Consider the following 21,605-nt stretch of genomic DNA (forward strand, 5'->3'; position numbering starts at 1 on the left):
CCACGTCCAGCGGGAAGACCAAACGCCCGCTCCCAATGGCTCGCCCCCGACAGCCAGAGGGTAATACATTTGAAATAAAAGAACTCCTTTTAGACCTGAAGGCAGGCATCGGTAATCTGAACAACAAAATGGACGGCCTCGCCTCCAAGGTAGATCTCCTTCAACACCGCATCGACACTCACGCAGAACGTCTAAACGAGGTCGAGCAAAGAGTGTCAAATCTAGATGATGGCACATCATCCCTCTCAACCAAAGTTTCGCAACTCAAAGCCCAAATGAAGGCAACAATAGCTAAATGCGAGGACCTCGAAGGTCTTTCAAGAAGGAATAACATAAGACTCGTCGGGGTGAGGGAACAACAACCGCAAGGCAGAATGGAGGAGTTTGTGGAGTCGCTGTGCACATCACTCTTCAGTAGAGAGGCATTGTCTCCAATGTTCATAGTGGAGAGAGCCCACAGGATTCCATCGACCCGGCCGGCCCCCGGCGCACCGCCTAGACCAATTATTGCCAGGCTGCTCAACTACAAAGACCGAGACACTATCCTTCGCCTGGCAAGAGAAAAAGGAGAGTTACTTCATGATGGGGACAAAATTCATGTCTATCCAGACTTCTCTCCCACGGTACAAACCCAGAGGAAATCTTTCACCGCCATCAAACAAAGGCTCCGTGCCAGTCAATTACCATACTCGATGCTCTTCCCCGCAAGGCTCAGAGTGCAGCACGGGGAGAGGGTCCACTTTTTTCAATCACCCGAGGATGCACGCATGTTTCTGGACCAGATGGGCTGTCCAGACCCGAATCCCAACCGTCCCAGGCCCCAAAGAGACAGAAACAACAGGAATCCGCCATAATCCGGAGTGACCAGGGGCGAAGTGAAAACTTGCAAGAAGATACGACGGAAACAGGCTCAATACATAGCGATATCAACGCGGGGCAGGGAAGCTTGGAGGGCCCCAGGCGCCCCTAGCACAGCTCCAGTTTACTCCCCAGGGTGCACTCGGCTACCAGTAGGTCTCTAAGCTGAGTCCCTCGGGGGTACAGTTTACACAGCGACATGGTTTCCAATTGTTACGCTGTTTGTTTTAAAGGGTTTAGATGGGATCTCTCTGTGGGCCAGTTGGGGGTTGCCCACCTGAAAGAGGGAAACACCACGGGTTTGTGCAGGTTGTCCACGGACGGTGCCTTCAAGGTTCATCAGGAAAGTTTAGCGCCACCAGTTCTCACCCCCCCCCCCTCGCTCTCTGTCTCCTGGGCAGATTCCAATGTCGTCTATTCAAGCAAGTTACAAGCTACCAGCAACAAAGCCAACAAGTCTCTTCTTGGTGCCTCTCCACGACCAGCTGCAATAATCGAAAAACGGACAATTAGAATGCCTTATCCAAACCATTCAACGTATTAACATGGAACATTAGAGGCGGCAATATCCCAGCCAAAACCAGGAAAATTCTCCAATACCTCAGGCGGCACGAAATTGACGTGGCTATGATTCAAGAGACCCACCTTCTACCAGGGAATGAGCACCAGTGGGCCAAGAGCTGGGGCTGTCATAGATACTACTCCTCTTACTCTACCTACTCTCGAGGAGTCGCCATACTCATACACAGAAGGGTGAGCTTCCGCCTGATACGCATGGCGAAAGACGCGGAGGGGAGAGCCATCATAGTGAGCGGTATCGTAACCGGACAGAAGGTGACCTTTGTCAACTTCTACGCTCCGAATACAGACGGCCCTGACAATTTTGGATGGGAACTCACCCAGCTTTCCAAACAGGATCCGGCGACCATAATCTGGGGGGGAGACATGAACACCATACTTGATCCACTAAAGGACAGATCAAAAGCTTCTCCACTGCCCCCCACCAAAGCTGGCCTCCAAATAAAAGAAATCTGCAACGCCTTCAGCCTGATAGACATTTGGAGAGTCTCCAATGGCGATTCACGAGAATTCACGTTTCATTCACCTGTACACAACTCGAGCTCACGTATCGACTATCTCTTCGTCTCTGCAAGCGGTCCTCTGACAGGTGGTCGATGCTGCATACACCCAAGAACTCTCTCCGATCATTCCCCTATCTTCCTCAACTTAAAGCCATCCACCCCGACACCACCGCTACAGCGATGGCGCTTCAAGAACGGCTCGTTAAGGGATGAAGTGTTCGCTTCCGAACTAAGAGACAAGATCAGAGTGTTTCTCGATGCCAACGCTGGTTCAGTCCCATCCGCAAGCACAATTTGGGAGTCACTAAAATGCTTTATTAGAGGAGTCTGCCACGCCAAGGAAAATGGCATCCACAAGCTCATCAAGCGCGAGCTCACAAACAGCGAAGGGAAACTAAAGAACCTCGAGCGTCAAGTCATTAATGGGGCGGATCCCAAAATATCAGCAGCCCTGAAGAAAGAATTGACGAATTTCAATCTCGCAGCAGACCGTGAGGTCAAATTCCTGAATCGTAACAGCCAAGCTCGTCAGTACGGAGAAGGCCAAAAACCCGGGGCCCTTCTGGCAAACTTAATCAGAGCCGATAACAGACTTACACATATTGAGTCGATTCGGACCGCTGTGGGAGAGACAGTCTATACCGATGAAAGGATAGCGGAGGAGTTCAGGGTCTTCTATCAAGAACTATATAGTGCTAAACTCAACAAGTCGTCGACTGTGCCACTGGAGTACCTGGAGGACATGGAACTCTACTGGGTCGAACAGTCTCTCCGAGAACCTTTAAACGAAATGGTCACGCAAGATGAGATTTTGGAAGCCATAAAGTCCCTCCCCAGCTCTAAAGCGCCAGGCCCCGACGGGCTGACGGGAGAATTCTACAAGTCCTTCACGGGCACCCTGGCCCCCCTCCTAGAGGCAGTATATGCGGAAGCACTAGAAAGAGGGCATCTGCCACCTACCACCTGTGAAGCAAATGTTATTCTACTACACAAACCTGGCAAACCTCCAGAAGATTGCTCATCATACCGACCAATATCTCTCCTCAATCTAGACAATAAAATACTTGCTAAGGTGCTGGCCAGGAGGTTGATGCCATTGATGCCTGCCCTTGTTCTGGCGGACCAAGCCGGTTTCATTCCAGGCCGCAACACGACGTTTGGTCTTAGGAGAATGTTCGTTGTCATGGCCGCACTGGACCCCTCATTGCAGGCTGTGGCGGTGCTTCTCGACGCTGAAAAGGCATTTGACTCGGTCGAGTGGCCTTTTCTGTTCACGGTGCTCACTAGAATGGGCCTAGGTGCCCGATTTATTAACCTGGTCTCTCTCCTGTATACCAAGCCTCGTGCCAACATTATTGTTGGCACAGCCAGGTCGGCCCCAATAGTTCTGCAACGAGGCACGAGACAAGGCTGCCCACTATCGGCCTTGATATTCGCCCTGGTGATGGAACCTCTAGCCTCCAATCTGCGGGAACAGAGACAGCAGAGGGGACTCACTATAGGCCCTCACAAGCTCATCATCTCGCTCTACGCCGATGATGTAGCACTATTCATCCGAAACCCGGAAGAAAATCTCAACCCAGTCATGAGGGAAGTCATCAAGTTCGGAGCAGCGTCAGGATTAAAAATCAACCACTCAAAATCCATCGTATTCCCGCTAACACCAGCCACAAAACAGTTCCCAGACGAATTCAACCTCACATGGAAGTGCTCCGGAGTTAGGTACCTCGGGATACAGCTGTCTCTAAAACGTCAGGAGGTGTTCCGGGATAACTACGAAGTGGTGGTCAAATCACTTCAGGACAAGATCTCTCGTTGGAAGTCTCTTCCACTAACCCTCTGGGGCAGGATCTCCCTGGTGAAGATGGTGATTTTACCCAAACTATTATATCTCTTCAACAATATCCCAATGTCGCTGCAACAATCCTTCTGGAAAAAATTGAAAAGCTTGGTCCTTGAATTACTCTGGGCGGGTAAGCCAGCGAGAGTGGCATACACCACGCTAACACTCCCAGTCACCAAGGGGGGATTGGCTCTGCCGGACCTGGAAAGATACTATTGGGCGGCCCAAGCACAGTTCCTCAGCCATTGGTACGCCTCCCCGGCGATCCGACCTCATGTACAAGTTGAGCGAGCCCTTGCAACACCTAACTTCCTAACTGCTATCGACCTTAGTCAATTGCCAGTTCCCAGCGCCACGATGAATGTGATGCTCATAACGTACAAAGTCTGGAGGACGCTGGCCCAGAACCTTGGGGTGCAGTCACGGTACTCCCCACTCCTACCTATCAAGTTTATCCCCGGAATCCCGCTGACCTCAGAGACGGTGTTTCACAAGTGGGTCGACAAGCTGAACATACAAACACTAGGGGATCTCTTCACAGAGGAGGGTTTTCTAACACCACAGCAAGCAAAAAGCAAAGGAGGAAACACAGCCCTGGACATATTCCTCTACTTCAGAACTCGCTACACCATGCAGACTCTATTGCCAGACTTCCCTCGTCAGCAACCAACGTGGCAACTACTACATAACGTCATCCAAGCGCAGGGCGAGGGCAGGCTGGTGTCACAGATCTACAAGGCCCTCACTCCCTGCACATCCCTTGCCAACCCAGGTGCAAAGGCTAGATGGGAGAAGTCATTACAGGTTAAGATTTCGGACGACGACTGGTTCTATAGCCTGAAACAAACTCAAAAAGTGGCGCTAAACTCACGCCTTAAACTTATCCACTTCAACTTTCTCCATCAAACATATCACACACCAGCGAAAACAAACAAGCATCACCCGGACACAGAAGCGAAATGCATCAGATGTGGGTTAATCTCTGCAAACTTTACGCACCTAGCTTGGGAGTGCCCCGAGCTCTCGCCTTTCTGGAATCAAGTTCTGAAGACGACAGCGGCTGTTGTGGGAGAACCAATTCAACCAAGCCATATAGCGGCTCTGTTGGGCATGACCAGGCTGCTCTCCGCTCCAATAAGGAAACTGGCGGGGGTAATGTTGACTCTGGCCCGTAGGAGGGTTGCCATGGCATGGGGCAGAGGCCCCCCCCCCCCCCGTCGGTCCTCGCCTGGCGCAAAGACTTGCTATACTACCAAGATGTGGAAACGGACTACATTAAATTACTCCCTCTGCACGCCCGTCCTCCAGACATCTGGGGGCCATTGACCCTGTTCTTGATGGGAGAAGCGGCTGAGCACACATCTGCATCTTCAGACTCAGAGGACACCCCCCGGTGAGGTCTGGTCCAGGTTATTTCCACATCCTTGAAGGGATTGCTGGAGGGGGCACTATCTCAATTAAGGAGGGCGCTGTTTCAGGGGGACGGAGCTGTGAAGGGGTGGGGGGGTGGGGCAGTGGGAGGGTTCCGGGTCAAGGCGCAAAGTTTAAGTCCACCCTAGTGTGGATGTGAAGTTGTATCGAGATTTAAATACCAAAAATAAAGTTTTTTAAAAAAAAAAACAAGGTGGGTGCAATGCAGGAGCCCTGTGGCATCCCACATGGGAGTACAAATCCCTTTGCCGAGCTGTTACACAGTACACCTTGGCGACACGCTCTGACAGGAAGGATGCAATCCACCCCACCCCTTCCTAAGAGAAGGAGGCTGTTTCTTGGACACTAAAATGGAGTGGTCTACAAGGTCAAAGGCAGCCGTAAGATACAAAAGCATCAGAAATGAAGCTTGACCTTTTTCCATAGGCTTCAGGATATTCGATTTCAGATCTAACAGAGCGGACTCAGTACTGTGGTGGCTCCAAACCCCGATTGTTTGAGTCCCAGAATGGTGTGTAGTCTCAAATAATACTGTATTTTTGATGTGCAATCCTATCCAGAATTGTGAGCAAAAATGCAGTGTTCCTTATAGGGCGATAATTCCCTGCTACTGGTGGATCAAGAGACAGTTTCTTTAGCAGCGGGGCAATCCATGCCTGTTTAATGGAGGCCGGGCCATGCTTTCTTTGAACATCACAGCATATTACTTTCCCGTTTGCAGAATTTACTCAGGCTATATGCTCCTACTTTGGCATGGTTCCAAAGATTCATCTTGGACAGATCCAAGGCAGTACTTATTGACCAGCATTCATCAGTTCCCATGAGGGTCCCCTGTGGAGTCTCGGTTTTTGTTTAATGTTTATATGCTACCCCTCTTGTCTATTATCCACAAACATAGCATTTTTTTGCCAATCATACGCAGATGATACCCAACCCACATGAAAATTCTATCCAACTCCAATCTTGCCTCACTGAAATCGATACTTGGCTGACCACTAATACATTTCAATTCAATCCATCAAAAACGGAAATACTTCTCCTTGACCCCAGACATCTCCTACCGGGTCTGTCAAGACGCCCCTGACCTTCTCAGCTGGTGCAAAAGGCCAGCAGGCTACATAGGAATCCTCAGCATGTGTGCCCTCATGAAAATGCATGGCGCGCAAATGCTGCAATATTTCAATAGTGGAGAGAAAGGGAGCGGCGGAAATGCAAGTTGCGTTCGCCCCCCCCTCCTCTCCGCCATAAAAATGAATGAAAATGTGGTGTGGCGTGAATGAAAAGCGTAAAAAAGCCTTATGCCTTTCATTCACGTTACGCAATGGAGCAAAAGGAGCTTCAATGTGGTTGCCATGCTGCCAGCATTCCCTTTAAAAACTGTTTTTCATCAGTATTTTTTTTTTATTGTGAATTTCACAATCTGTGGGGCGTTTATGACCCCTGCCTACCTCTAAGATCCTTTTCTTTATTTATTTGAGGCCCTATGAAGTATAATAATAATAATAGCAATAATAATGAAAATGATCAAGAGGACAGCAGCTATAATAAATGTAATAATAATAACAAAACATTTAATTCAAAACTTATTTTTCTGTATTCATTTTCATATTTTATAATTATTAGTATTAATATGCAGTATATTTCTGATAATTTTTGAGAAATCCATAATTTGAAAAACGTGTAATAATTTCCAATTTTTTAGCTTTTATTCCATTTAAATTTTTCGTTTAATTAATCTATTTTGAAAATTCATCATAGTTGCTTTTCCCCATATAACATTCATCATTCTGGTTTTCCTCAGAGTCGGATAATGTCCATTTTAGAATCCAAACAATACAATACTAAGCTTTTTTTGGTATGCTGGCCATGGTTTACTTACCCCCAGAAATGTATTTAACATATTCTCATTGTTAACCTGATTCTGTTCATTCGAAACAGCCCCAATGTTGATGTCATCAAGGTTAGGGAAATCCTTGAATAGAAACAAACACAAATATTAAAATAACAGAAACCTCAACCAACAGACCGATTTTGAAGCAACAAAGAGCATTACATATTCCTCAAGTTGATTCCTCTACTGTTGTCTCAGGTCCTAAAATGTCATAACACTTGGTTTGACTGCTCTGATCCTCAACCTTCCCACTGCTGCTCTGCTGAAATCAGAAAATTACTCTGCCGGTTTCACACTGCCCCCAGAAATTGTCCATGTCTACAAAACAAATGGTGCATTAGTTAATGGTTACCTGTGCAGAAAAAATCACCTATTGGCAATTTTTGGAAACTTTTTTGAGGGGTTTGGTAGGGTGGGAGTTCATACACACACAAACAAACTCTTGTCGGCAGTAGAATGATGGGATGGGTGGTGGATCTTATTTGAATGTCAGTAATCGGGGTGCGAAGTTATGCTCTAGCAGTTTGAAAGATCAACATCTACCACTTCCTAATAACCAACAAATAGTTGCCTTTGCACGCTGTTGCTGCTGATGTAAGGTATATTGACTTTCAGCTATCCAATGGCAATTCACAGATTCAGCTTCAAGATAGATTCATGATCCAGCCAATCGCCTGTTACGCTCGCCTGGTATCCACAGGGACGCCACCCAGCTGGGTTACTCGCTGGTATGCTTCTCAGCTTTGCCCTGATGTGGTCTGCGGGGAAGGTTCTGCCTTGTGATAGAATTAGGCGTGCTCTCCGTCCTGCCTTCTTTGCAGGGGCGCGTTGTCTTTCATGGGCGAGTGCGGTCCAGTTACTTCACTGACGCCGGCCCGTTTGATATAGTTCAGGTAGGTCTTATTGCTGTTCTTTAGTTTTGTTGCTATCCTGCATGCCTTTCTTTGTTTAAAATGTCTCTTTTTTCTCCCTTAGGTATGCAGAGCTTCAGCGCGGCGAACTGGCTTGGTTGAGCCCCGCTCATAAATGATGGTGCATTAAGAGCGCTATGAAGCGGTAAGTAAGCGCTATGCACAGCGCCGCAAAGTCTTGCATTTGCTAACCTGTGTTTTCCTTCCTTGTAGGTTGCAGTGTTCTTAAGCGCAAGTGGAATGTCCGGAGTGGTGCCAGCCGAGAGGCGACCAGCCAGGTAAGCCTTTTGAGCAGTTTGTAATTTGTAAATGTCTCTACAGCTTTCTTTAATGTTGCCTCTAAATTCCTCTTTCAGGTCGTTCTGTCCGGGAGGCGTGCAGATTCGAGGAAGCTGTTCTCAGTAGCTGTGAGTGTTTAAAGATGAAGACTGCAGGTAAGATGCTGCTGCTAATGATGTTCCTTTTGTCTCCTTGCAGGTTCTGCTTCTCCGAGGTTCGAGGGAATAGTTGATACGGTGAGTGTCACTTTGCAAGCTGCAAAGTAACACAAAGCATGTTCTGCAGTCAGGGTGTGGTTTATATAGCCCAGGTAAAGTAGTACCAGGGAAAGTAGTTCCAGGCCTGCCACACCCAAAACACTAGACTGCATAGCTTGGTTCTTAGGAACCAAGCTATGTGGATGCCTCCATGTTGGCTGACAATACAATAAAGTAGTTCCCAAGAACATTGTTGTTCATGGTGTATGAGCCTGGCGCCAAAGGCGCCAGGACTGGCCGCATGAGGGCTTTTGAAGAGGATGCCAGGCTCTAGAGGCTAGAGTCCTGTCTCCACCTGGCCAATGGGTTTGCCAGAGGGGGTTTTGGGCGAGGGTCGTGACAGCACTCCCCCCCTAAGGCCCCTCCCATGGTGTTCCTTCTGTCTGGCCCAGGTTTGGTTGGGGAGTTCTGGTGGAATTTCCCGATTAGACGTGATGCATGGATATTCTCACTGGGCTCCCAGGATCTATCTTGTGGTCCAAATCCTTTCCAATCGATGAGATAATATAGCTTGGTCCTAGAGTATTTAGAGTCCAAGATATCTTTGACTTTGAATTCTGGTTCTCCGTCAACAAGTATGGGCTTCGGTGGTGTCTCAATCCGTGTGCCCGGTTGCATTGGTTTCACTAGGGACACATGGAATACCGGGTGGATGTGTAGATTAGGTGGTAAATCCAGTTTCATGGCTGCTGGGTTGATGATTGCCTTAATGGAATAGGATCCTAAGAATCTGGGATGAAAGGCCCGGGTTCCCTTGATCGGTATGAATTTAGCGGCTAACCAAAGTTTGTCTCCTACTTGATAATCAGGGGCCTTTTTCCAGTGTTGGTCGCCGTATCTCTTTTGTTTTTCTTTGGTATGAATAAGGTGTTTCTTTGCCCTTTTGAAAGCTTGAGTAATGGTTGTGTGTAGAGTCTTTACTGCTGGCATTTCCAAGCTGGCTGGAAGGTCTAGTTCAGAGGTACGTGGATGTCTGCCATGAAGGGTATAGAAGGGCATTTGTCCCATGCTTGAATGCAAAGAATTGTTATATGCATATTCGGATATCCATAGTAGGTCTTTCCAATTCCTTTGTTTGTGGTGCAGCATGCACCGTAAATATTGCTCGAGTGTCTGATTGGTTCTCTCGGTTTGGCCGTCTGTTTGGGGATGGTGACTGGTAGATAGCCGAACGTCGATCTGCGCGATTGCACAGCATTTTTTCCAGAAGTTTGTAACAAACTGGCTGCCTCGATTAGAGACCAGAACCGAAGGGAAGCCATGTAGCTTAACCACGCCCTCCAGGAACACTTTTGCTAAAGTGGCTGCGTCTGGGAGGCCTTTGAGAGGAATAAAATGGGCCATCTTCGAGAATAAGTCCACAACTACAAGGATGGTGTTGAACCCTTGGCTTGGAGGTAGATCAGTGATGAAGTCAAGGGAAAGAGTGTGCAATGTTTGTAGGAGACCAGATGGTTTTTGTTTCTGTGATTTATTTTGTGCGCAGACACCGCAGGACTGAATATACTGAATGATGGTCTTACGCCAGGTAGGCCACCAAAACTTCTCTTTCACCTTAGCTAGGGTTTTGGCGATCCCAGGATGCCCTTCGATCAGTGAATCGTGATAGTTTGAAATAATCTGCGGTTGTAATTCCTTCTTGGGTACATATAGGCGATCCCTAAAAAAAGGGTAGGTAGTCCTTGATGGTATATTGTTCTCCTTGAGTTTGCCATGCGAGGTAGGCATCAGGATTCATTGGCCGTTGGATTTCTTTTCGTATTTCTGCTTGTGTTAAGGCTGTCATGATACCCAAGAGTTTGTCTTCAGGTATAATAGTTACTGGGTCTGGAGTTGTATATACTATTTCATCTATGCCCATGCGAGATAAGGCATCCGCCTTTCTGCTTCTGACTCCTGGTCGAAATGTGATTACATAATCATATTCGGCGAAGAAAAGGGCCCACCGTAATTGGCGCGAGGACTGGGCCTTGGCTGTTTTGAGTTATTGCAGGTTTCGGTGGTCTGTGATGACTGTAATGGTGTGTCTGGCCCCCAGAAGGTAGTACCTCCAGGCCTTAAAGGCGGATTTGATAGCCAGGAGTTCCTTGTCCGTGATGGCATAATTAATCTCTGGAGGTGAGAACTTTTTCGACCAGAAGGCCACAGGATGTAGCTGGCCGGTTTCCGGGTCTCTCTGTGAAAGGACAGCTAACATTGCGAGACTGGACGCATCAGTTTCAACGACATAAGGGAGGTCTGGACGAGGATGTCGCAGGATTGGAGCGGAGGTAAACCTTCTTTTAAGTTCCTGAAAGGCTTCTTCTGCGTCTATCGGTCCAAGCAAACTTTTTATTATTTTTTGGTAATAGTACTGTGATTGGGTGCACAACCGGAGAGAAGTCTGGGATGAACCGGCGGTAGAGGTTTGCAAAACCCAGCATGCTTTGTACCCCTTTCAGAGAGGTTGGTGAAGGCCCTTTCAGAATGGCATCTACCTTGTGCACGTCCATTCTGATGCCTCCTGGAGTAAGGATAAAACCAAGAAATTCTACTTCGATGACGTGAAAAAGGCATTTTTCAAGCTTTTCAAACAAGCGATGTTGACAGAGCTTGGTGAGGACTGAACAAACGTGCCTGACATGATCTTGTTCCGAGGCTGAGTATACTAAGATGTCGTCTATGTACACTAAGGTGCACACATCAATTAACTCCCTTAAGACGTCATTCATGAAATATTGGAATGCCGCAGGAGCGTTGCATAACCGGAAGGCCATGACTTGATATTCAAACAAGCCGTACTTAGTACGGAAGGTGGTTTTCCATTCATCTCCTTTTCTGACTCGGACCAGGTGGTACGCTCCTCGAAGGTCCAATTTGGTATAAATCTGGGCATCTTTAACTTGGTCTAGCATCTCAGGGATAAATGGCAAGGGGTAGCAGTTCTTCACAGTGATCTGGTTCAATGCGCGGTAGTCAATACAGGTTCTCAAGTCTCCCTCCTTTTTCGGTACAAAGAACAAAGGACTGGCTGCAGGGGACTTTGAAGGACGGATAAATCCGTTTGCAAGCTACTGGTCTAAATAGGATTTCAAATGAAGGCTTTCTGGTTCTGTGCGAGCGTAGATCCTGCCGCAAGGGATTTGTGCACCAGGAACAAGGTCGATCTGACAGTCATAGGGCCTGTGCGGCGGCAATGTATTGGCTTGGTCCTTTCGGAAAACATCCTGGAAATCATGGTATTCACTTGGCAAGGTATTAGTTGCTCCCAGGGTTGATACTGTCGCTCCAGGAGTCATGGGGATACAGACGTCGGGTTCCTCCTCTTGGTAATAGCAGGCAGGGGAGCACTCACAGGGGAAGGTTCATTTTCATGCCCGCCAGTCTATCAAAGGGTTGTGAGCAACCAACCATGGCATCCCTAATATTAGCCTGAACTGAGGTGCCTTGATGAGATCGAATGAAATAGACTCCCGATGTCTGTCCTGACACAGCAAGGTTACACTGGCTGTGCACTGGGTTACTGGTCCGGAAGCGATTTCTGTCCCATCCACAGTGGTTACCTTGTCCATAGTTGGCTTAGAACACAAAGGAAGCCCCATCTGTGCTGCCAGTTCTTGAGCAATATAATTTCCAACTGCTCCGCTATCGATGTATGCTTCAACGGCATGCATTCTTGACGACTGTTGGTGGTTAATTAAGATCACTGGTATTGCAAAGTGCGAAGTCAGCAACTCTTTCTTCTCACTCGACAAACTGACCTCTATGTTTGTCGAGCTTGGTAGTTTCCCGATTAGCTTCATCCTTCTCTGTGGCCCCAACTGTTCTTCTTGGGGGTTTTACTGGACAGTCCTTCAGGAAAGGTCCTGGTTTCCCACAATACAAACAAAGCTGTTGTTGTCTTCTTTTGTCCCGCTCTTGTTTTGTTAATGGAGGCCGTATCCCTCTAATCTGCATGGGTTCTACAGCATTTTCAGGTACACAGGGTGTGTTTTCCCTTGGTCGAACATACACGGTCCGAGGGTCCGTCTTAGACCGGTCTGCATTTCAGTTCTGCAACCGGTGGTCTAGCTGCACGATCAGATTTATGAATTCTGCACAGTCTCTGGGTGGATCAACCACCTGAGCTAAGACGTCCTTTAATTCGCCTCGTAAGCCTCGATGGAATAACGTGGTTCTTTTGTTTTCTGGCCACCTAGCTTCGGCAACCAGTCTGTTGAAGGTAGCAATGTACGTTAACAAGTCCTGATTCCCCTGTCGGAGGGACAGGAGTTCATTGTCTACTGCTTGTTCCTGGGTATGGCGAGCAAAACGTTTTTCCATTTCTCTCTGGAACCCCCCAAAGTCGTGTAATAGAGGATCGCCATGGGTTACCAATGGCACCGACCAATCTGCTGCACTACCACTCAGGTATGATAAGACAAAAGCTATCCGAGCTTGGTCGTTTGGAAATGCTCCAGGCCTACAAAGAAAATGAAGGCGGCACTGATTGATGAATGCCGCATACTTCCGCCTGAGAACCTTTCTGGTGGTGCCAGGGGCACTGTCCCAGGTAACCTGACCTGTACCGGATTGGGTGGTATGGCGGGGTTTTGCATTGTTGGATTGTTTCCAGGTAGAGGCATCTGTCCTGCCTGTGATTGCAAGTATTGCCTGCTAATCTCTTCAGTGTGTTCTTTGGTCACTATTAGGTCTCTGCGAAGGGCATTAGTCTCTTGTCGGGCAGAATTAACGTATGCACAAAGCTCTCCTAGTAATTGGGCCAATTGGTCTGATATCTGATGTCTCCATGGCGCCCAGGTGGATTTGTTATGGTAGGCTTCGTGTTCTGTTACGCTCACCTGGTATCCACAGGGACGCCACCCAGCTGGGTTACTCGCTGGTATGCTTCTCAGCTTTGCCCTGATGTGGTCTGCAGGGAAGGTTCTGCCTTGTGGTAGAATTAGGTGTGCTCTCCATCCTGCCTTCTTTGCAGGGGCACGTTGTCTTTCATGGGCTGGTGCAGTCCAGTTACTTCCCTGACGCCGGCCCGTTTGATATTGTTCAGGTAGGTCTTATTGCTGTTCTTTAGTTTTGTTGCTATCCTGCATGTCTTTCTTTGTTTAAAATGTCTCTTTTTTCTCCCTTAGGTATGCAGAGCTTCAGCACGGCGAACTGGCTTGGTTGAGCCCCGCTGGTAAATGATGTTGCATTAAGAGCGCTATGATGCGGTAAGCACTATGCGCAGCCCTGCGAAGTCTAGCCTTTGCTAACCTGTGTTTTCCTTCCTTGTAGGTCGCGGTGTTCTTCAGCGCGAGTGGAATGTCTGGAGTGGTGCCAGCCGAGAGGCGACCAGCCAGGTAAGCCTTTTGAGCAGTTTGTAATTTGTACATGTCTCTACAGCTTTCTTTAATGTTGCCTCTATCTTCCTCTTTCAGGTCGTTCTGTCGGGGAGGCGTGCAGATTCGAGGAAGCTGTTCTCAGTAGCTGCGAGTGTTTAAAGATGAAGACTGCAGGTAAGATGCTGCTGTTAATGCTGTTCCTTTTGTCTCCTTGAAGGCTCTGCTTCTCCGAGATTCGAGGGAATAGTTGGACACGGTGAGCGTCACGTTGCAAGCTGCAAAGTAAAACGAAGCATGTTCTGCAGTCAGGTTGTGGTTTATATAGCCTAGGTAAAGTAGTACCAGGGAAAGTAGTTCCAGGCCTGCCACACCCAAAACACTAGACCGCATAGCTTGGTTCTTAGGAACCAAGCTATGTGGATGCCTCCATGTTTGCTGACAATACAATAAAGTAGTTCCCAAGCACATTGTTGTTCATGGTGTATGAGCCTGGCGCCATGGGCACCGGGACTGGCCCCATGAGGGCTTTCGAAGAGGATGCCAGGCTCTAGAGGCCCGAGTCCTGACTCCACCTGGCCAATGGGTTTGCCAGAGGGGGTTTTGGGCGAGGGTCGTAACATCGCCTTTCCACAAATGTGATAGGAACTAGGAATACCTTATCAAGGTCTTCCTTCACCAGTCTATACACCATCCAGACACACACATTTGACGTCAATTGCCCGAATATCTGATCAACAGGCTAATTGCAATGAGTTGGGAAGGAACAAGTTACTTACCTGTAACTGTTGTTCTCCAGCATGGGTCTGGCATGGATTCACATGCTCATGAATATTCCCTGTCGTCAGGCTGGGAATCCTCGGTAAAGAAAAAACCAGTATCAGTTTCGTTTCTGATCTGTCTTTCGTAGTAATAACCAATCACTGGTCTCTGCGTCATACTGACCACAGCCAATGACTGCCCTCTACCTAAGCACTGCCTCTGCCAGCCATCTTCAGATTTGGAAGCACGTGAAGTGGCAGTATGACCAAGTGAAGAGCCGCAGAGGGGTAGGCGGGAGGGTTCGCATGTGAATCCATGCCAGACCCATGCTGGAGAACAACAGTTACAGGTAAGTAACTTGTTCCTTCTCCAGCATGGGGTCTGGCATGGATTCACATGCTCATGAATAAAGAATACATAGCAGTACACACATGCACAACCACAGGAGGTGGCAAAGGCTCAACATTAAGCATTGCATCAAACTCAACATTAAGCATCTTACCTCCTCACCAGGCTCACCTCAGGCGAACAGGTTGCACAGCACTGCTTGGCCGACCCTGGACTCCTCCCTGGAATCCCGATCGACGCAGTAGAACTTCGTGAAGGTGTGCGTCGACCTCCACGTAGCAGCCCTGCATATGTCCAGCAGGGGCACACCAGAAAGGAACGCCGTGGTAGCTGCGATCGCTCTGGTGGAATGGGCTCTCGGACGGCCGGGCAGCGGTCGGTTTGCCAACCGATGACAGTACATGATACAGCCGGAGAGCCATCTGGAAATGGAAGCCTTCGAGAGAGCCTTCCCCTGATTGACAGGTCCAAAGTTCACAAAGAGTTGTGACGTCTTCCGAAAACACTTCGTGCGGTCCACGTAGAACTTCAGCGCTCTAGCCACATCCAGCGAGTGCAAAGTCCTCTCAGCCGGCGACGAAGGCGACGGGAAGAACACAGGCAACACCAAGGGTTCGTTGAGATGGAAGTCCGACGGTACCTTGGGCATGAAGGAGGGGTGCGTCCTGAGCACTACCCTCGTGTCGTGAAAAGTCAAGTACGGGGCCTTGCAGGAAAGGGCCTGGATCTCTCCCACCTGTCGTGCGGAGGTGATGGCCACAAGAAACGCTGTTTTCCACGACAGAAACTTCAACGGGGCCGAGTGCAGAGGCTCGAACGGAGGTCCCATGAGCTTGGTCAGCACCACGTTGAGCTCCCACGCCGGGGCCGGAGCCTTCACTGGCGGGAACGATCTGAAAAGTCCCTTCATGAACTCTTTCACCAGACGATGAGACCACAAGGACGTCCGTCCCATGGTTCTGGTGTATCGGGAGATCGCAGCAAGATGAATCTTGATGGACGCGTGTGCCAGTCCAGCTTTGGCCAGCGTCAGCAGGTACGGCAGAACTTGGGGAGCCGTAATCCGTAGAGGGTTAATCTTCTGTGCGTGGCACCATACAGAGAACCTCTTCCATTTGTGTCCGTAGCATTTAAGAGTCGAGGACGCCCTGGCCTTTGCAAGAACCTCTCTGCAGTCGGCCGGTATGTCGTATCCTCCAAACTCTAGCGCTGCAGGAGCCAGGCCTGCAAGTTCAGCGATTTCGGGTCGTGGTGGAGGATGGCACCTCCTTCCCTGGAGAGCAGATCTGCATCCACCGGCAGCTTGATTGGCGGGGACGCTGACAAGTCCAGAAGGTCCGGGAACCATATCTGCCTCGGCCACGCAGGTGCGACGAGGATCATCCTGCACCGTGACCTCTTGAGCTGGTTGACGAGCCGGATTAGCAGTGGCAAAGGAGGGAACGCGTAGAGGAACAGGCCCTCCCGGGGAACGAGAAAGCATCGCCCATGCTCCTCGCCTGGGGAAACCTGCTGGCGAACCTCCGGCACTTGGAGTTCGTCGCCGTCGCGAACAGGTCGATCTGGGGTGTGCCCCACCGTCGGAAGAGGCGATCCACTAGATCCTGCCGTAGTTCCCACTCGTGGCACGAGCGCAGCTCCCTGCTGAGTGAGTCGGCGATGGTGTTTTTTATCCCTGCCAGATGAAACGGCACCAGAAACATCCCTTGGGCGACTGCCCAATGCCACAGGTCCTGCGCCTCCTTGGACAGTGCTGGGGACCTGGTTCCGCCCTGTTTTCTGATGTAAAACATGGTGGTGGTGTTGTCGGTGAAGATCCTCACCACCTTGCCCTTGAGGGACGGAAGGAAGGACCTGAGGGCCCAAAACACTGCACGGAGCTCCAGGACGTTGATATGTAAGGATTTCTCCGTCGGGAGCCAAAGGCCCCTTGCGTGCAGATTTTCGGTGTGCGCTCCCCACCCTTCCAGGGAGGCATCCGTGGTCACTGTCTCCTGGTGGGATGGGGTCTGGAAGTCCATGCCCGCCGTCAGATGCGCGCGGGTGCCCCACCACCGGATCGCTCGTAGGAAACTCTCGTCGAGTGTGATCCTTTCCTCGAAGTTGCCCGTCGTTTGGATCCAGCGCGCGTCCAGGAACTCCTGCAACGGGCGCATCCGGAGCCTGCACATGGGAATGAGGTAGATGCAGGAAGACATCATTCCGAGGAGGGACTTGATGGACCTCACCTTGGCCGCGTCGGCCACCAACATCCGCTGCACCTTGCCCAGGATGGTCCTGGTCCTCTCCTCCGACGGGGAGGCCCGAAGGGACACTGTGTTGAGCCTCGCTCCCAGAAACAGAGTGTCTTGCGCGGGTACCAGGTGGGATTTGGCGTAGTTCACGGAGAATCCCAGGTCCGTGAGAAGTTGGACGGTCCTTGCCGTGTGGACCACGGCGAGCTCCCTTGTCTTGGCTCGGATGAGCCAGTCGTCCAGGTAGGGGTAGACGTGGATCCCTTTGCGGCGCAGCTGAGCCGCCACCGGTGCGAGGCACTTGGTGAACACCCTGGGTGCCGACCGTAGACCGAAGGGGAGGGCTTTGAACTGGTAATGCCGCCCTTGGACCACAAACCTGAGGAATTTTCGGTGCCCCTTCAAGATGGGAATATGGAAGTAGGCATCCTCCAAATCCAACGATGACAGGAAGTCTCCTTCCTCCAGCTGACCCAGGACGTGCTGGAGGGTGACCATCCGGAACTTTTGCGCCTTGATGAACTTGTTCAGACGTCGCAGGTCCAGGATGGGGCGCCATCCCCCCGTCTTCTTCTTCACGAGGAAGTATCTCGAGTAGACTCCGGAGCCCCGCAGCCTCTTTGGGACGAGTTCGATGGCGCCCTTCTTGAGCATCGCCTTCACCTCCAGGAGAAGTTGAGGGACGTGAAGTTCTTTCCTGGCCACGGGGGGGGACGCGCGGACACTTTCTTTGAAACTCGAGCGCGTGGCCCCGGGCCAAGGCGTCCAGCACCCAACGGTCGGTGGAGATGGACTCCCACACGCTGACGAAGCTCGCCAGCCGGCCTCCCACCGGGGTGCTTCGGTGGGGGCCCGACCCCCCGGCCGGTTCAATCCTGCTTCGACGAGGCTTTAGCGCCTTGTCCTTGGCGACGACGGCGGGGTCCGCCGGGCTTGCCTCGTCCTCTGTAGGCCTCCTGAGATGACGAGCGGGCCGCTTGACGGTAGGAGGAGAAACCGCCGCCGGAACCTTTGGAGGCGCCCTTGCCTCCGCTGCTCCGAAAGGGCGTCCGTCGTTGTTGCAGAACTCCAAGGGCCCGGGCCGTCTCGGTGTCCGCTTTAATGGCCTGAAGGGAATCGTCCACCGTTTTGCCAAACAGGTTGTTCCCATCGAAGGGCATGTCCAGGACTCTGGTCTGAACGTCTTGACGGAAGTCCGTAGCCTTGAGCCATCCACGCCGCCTAAGGCAAACGCCGTTGCCCAACTGGCGGAACCCAGTGTCGGCGATGTCCGTCGCAACGGTAATGGCGTGGTCCGAAGCCACCTCACCTTCCTGCAGGATCTCCAGGGCCTCTGCCCTCTTGTCGTCCGGCAAGAAGTCCAGCAGGGGAGCCAGTTTGCCAGAGCTCCCTGTCGTATCGGGCCACGATAGCCAAGGCGTTGGCAGCTTTAATCGTCGTCGCTGCAGACGAGATGACTCTGCGTCCCATAGCGTCCAACTTCTTTCCCTCGCCGTCCGGTGGGGAAGTCGATGTGGAGGCCGCACCTCCCCCGCTTTTTTCCTGGCCGCCGCGGAGACGACGGAGTCCGGGGTAGGCTGCGCCCGGAGGCACAGGGGGGCCGTGTCCGGGACCCGGTACTTTTTCTCGTACCGGTCTCTTCTAGCTGGCGTCGTGGACGGGTTCTTGAGGAGGGTGAGGCCCTCATCCCAAATGTCGTCCAATAGAGGCACCGCGAGGACCGTCTTCCTCTTGGCCTCGCGCCGCTGATAAAGGAAACCTTCCTTCTTCTTCTCCTCATGGCAGAGTTGGAAAAGCTCGGATGCCCTGGCGATCATTGAGTGGAACGATCCAATCTCGTCGGGCGGAGAAGCCCTGGTGGGAGGCGACGACGGTACATCCTCGTTGTATACCTCGTCGTCCGTACCCGTCGCTGCCGTGTCAGTCCCCGTATCATCCCCTCGGGTGGACGGGGAGGAGGGCTGGAAGGGGCGCGACGGCTGAAAAGGAGGTGGAGGGTGGATCCTTCTTTTCTTGGTAGGGGGAACACCAGAAGGTCCCGGTTCTGGGTCCCCCGACGGGAGAGGTTCCGTCGGCAACAGTAGTCTCGTCCTTATCTCAGAGCATAAGGACTGTATAGCCAACAAAATGGCCGCCGAGTTGTCTCGCGGCGCTGGCAGAGGGGAATCCGACGGGCGATCAGGGGCCCCGTTGGTACCCTTGACGATGTCGTCGTCACCTGCGTCGGGATCCATCCCGACGGGCCGGTCTTCTTCCACGCCGAGGCCGTGGCTTAAGACCTCGACCAGCTCCTCCTCCGAGGTTGAGGCCGAATCTACGACGACGCCCTGCCCCCCCTTTTTCTTCCCCACGGGGGATTTCACGGGGGTCCTATCGATGTGCACAAAAGAGGACTCCCTCCGAGGTGGCAGGGAGACTCTGAGCCCCGAGGTCGTCACCACTGGTGTAGCCTCCACAGGCTGAGCCAGGGCCGCCGCGACAGTTTCGATAGAGGGCTTGGCCGGATGGATTAAGGCCTTCACCACCTTAGGTGCGCTCACCGCCTTATCCTTGAGGGGGGGGGACACTGCCTCGCTCCCCCTCCGCCTTCGAGCTCGACCGGGGCCTCTCCAGGAGCTTCGCCGGGTGCTCGGCCTTCCTCTTACCCGACCCAGAGCGTTGGCTCGTGGTTGATGGTGCCGGGGAGGGTGCGCCCTGCCTGGCGCCCGTAGAGCCCGACCGTTCGGCGCTCCCGGTGCCAGCGGACTCGCGGTGCTTGGCCTTATGTTGGACCCCTGTCGCCGGGGCGTCCTCAAAGGTCTTAGAAGACCGCTCGGATTTCTTCCTCTTCTTCTCGCCGGACGGGCTCTTCCCTTCTAGCCAGTTGGCGAGACATTGATGGCGGTCCTTCATGGTCCGCTCCGACATGTTGCCGCAAAACGCACAGTTCTTCTCCACGTGCGTCTTGTCCTCATGTAGGCAGTAAAGACAAAAAGAGTGTTCGTCCTCCTTGAAGACGTTCTGCAGCTGGCATCCAGGGCAGACCCTGAACAGCTTTCCGGGCGTCGAGCTTCCCTTCTCCTGGGCCATGGCCGGGCCTGAGAAACTTCTGGAGTCCTCCAAACGAAACTGATACTGGTTTTTTCTTTACCGAGGATTCCCAGCCTGACGACGGGGAATATTCATGAGCATGTGAATCCATGCCAGACCCCATGCTGGAGAAGTACAAAGCTCTGCCCTCTGTAACTTCAATCTTTATTTATTTTATTTATTATTTTTTAATTTTATTGTGCATTTGTAAGGCACTTATACAGCAAGTAAATTGTGTTTCAAATCGCTCACAGGGAAACAGGGGGGGAACCTGGGATTGAAAAACAACTAAAACACTGAAAAATAAAGAACACTGAAGGATAAAGACGGACCTACTAGGCCTTGTGAGCATTTAGAATGTGCAAGTGCCGAGTTCACCCAAGTTTTGAAGAAACATTCCTGAGATTCGAAACAGGACTGAAAACACACCTGTTTACTGAAGCTTAGGGCTTGTTGGTGCCATAACTATCTAAGAGGTGAGACGGATGATCTGGCCCCCCACTGTGTCTGAGAATGCTTAGTAGCAGCTTTGAAGCAGCAAGAATGTTGTCGAAATAAACTCTGATGAAATAAATACATGTTTCTATACGTAGGTCAGCCATTTACACCAACTTAAAGCTGTCCCTAGGAAGGAAAACAATGGCAACCAAGGATATTCATAGAATCTCTTTCTCCATTTTTGCTTAGAACATTTAACAATGTAATGCATAATTGAACCACTTCATCCTCAGGGCAAGAAGCTCTAGTACCCTAAAACCCGACATGGACGCAAAGCAAGGTCATTAGTGTCAGGCCTATAGCACTTTAAGGCAAAAACATACACACAGAAAAGATGTTTGAAAAGGTGCGCTGGGAATATGTATTTACCAAACTGCTGAACAGGGGATTTTGCAACGCCTTTCGGGTGCAACTAAGCTCCATGTACAGCAGGCATAACGAATTGCCATTTCTGAACCAATGGGAGACTAAAAGAAATTTTGAATGTATTTTCTTTATACTTTAAAAGAGCAACAAGACAGGGCTTCTCCATCCACTTAATTTTTTAAAAAACAAATAGAGGAAATATTTTGGATATCATTATATAATTATGTATTATTTGGGCTTTGGGAGTAGCTCGCAGTATGGCATGAAGCCAACCAAGTTATCTGTGGAATGTGTTAGTTCTGCAAAAATATTTCTGTCCTACGTAAACATGGCGGCAAATCTTCACAGTCGCTTAACCGCAGTTGCATCTTTGAGCTATGATGACCTTCACCTGTGAGCTGCTTAATCTTTGACATCCAGGTCATTGTGGTTCAAGCAGGATGTGGGCAGATACAGATTAGAAGTTGTCTGGTCAATCA

The 21,605-nt window shown here is 50.6% G+C and overlaps 1 protein-coding gene across 1 annotated transcript in view; it reads right to left on the minus strand.

Moving 5' to 3' along the window:
• LOC138480909 (uncharacterized) overlaps nucleotides 1-21,605 on the minus strand; it is an 829,951-nt gene that overhangs the window by 363,476 nt on the left and 444,870 nt on the right. The window contains exon 10 of the mRNA XM_069612710.1: nucleotides 7,094-7,186. Coding sequence (XP_069468811.1) covers nucleotides 7,094-7,186 — 93 coding nt within the window. The remainder of the gene's footprint in view (nucleotides 1-7,093; nucleotides 7,187-21,605) is intronic.

This window comes from Ambystoma mexicanum, chromosome 5p, assembly GCF_040938575.1.
Source record: "Ambystoma mexicanum isolate Mex_15411 chromosome 5p, UKY_AmexF1_1, whole genome shotgun sequence".
Lineage (NCBI taxonomy): Eukaryota > Metazoa > Chordata > Amphibia > Caudata > Ambystomatidae > Ambystoma > Ambystoma mexicanum.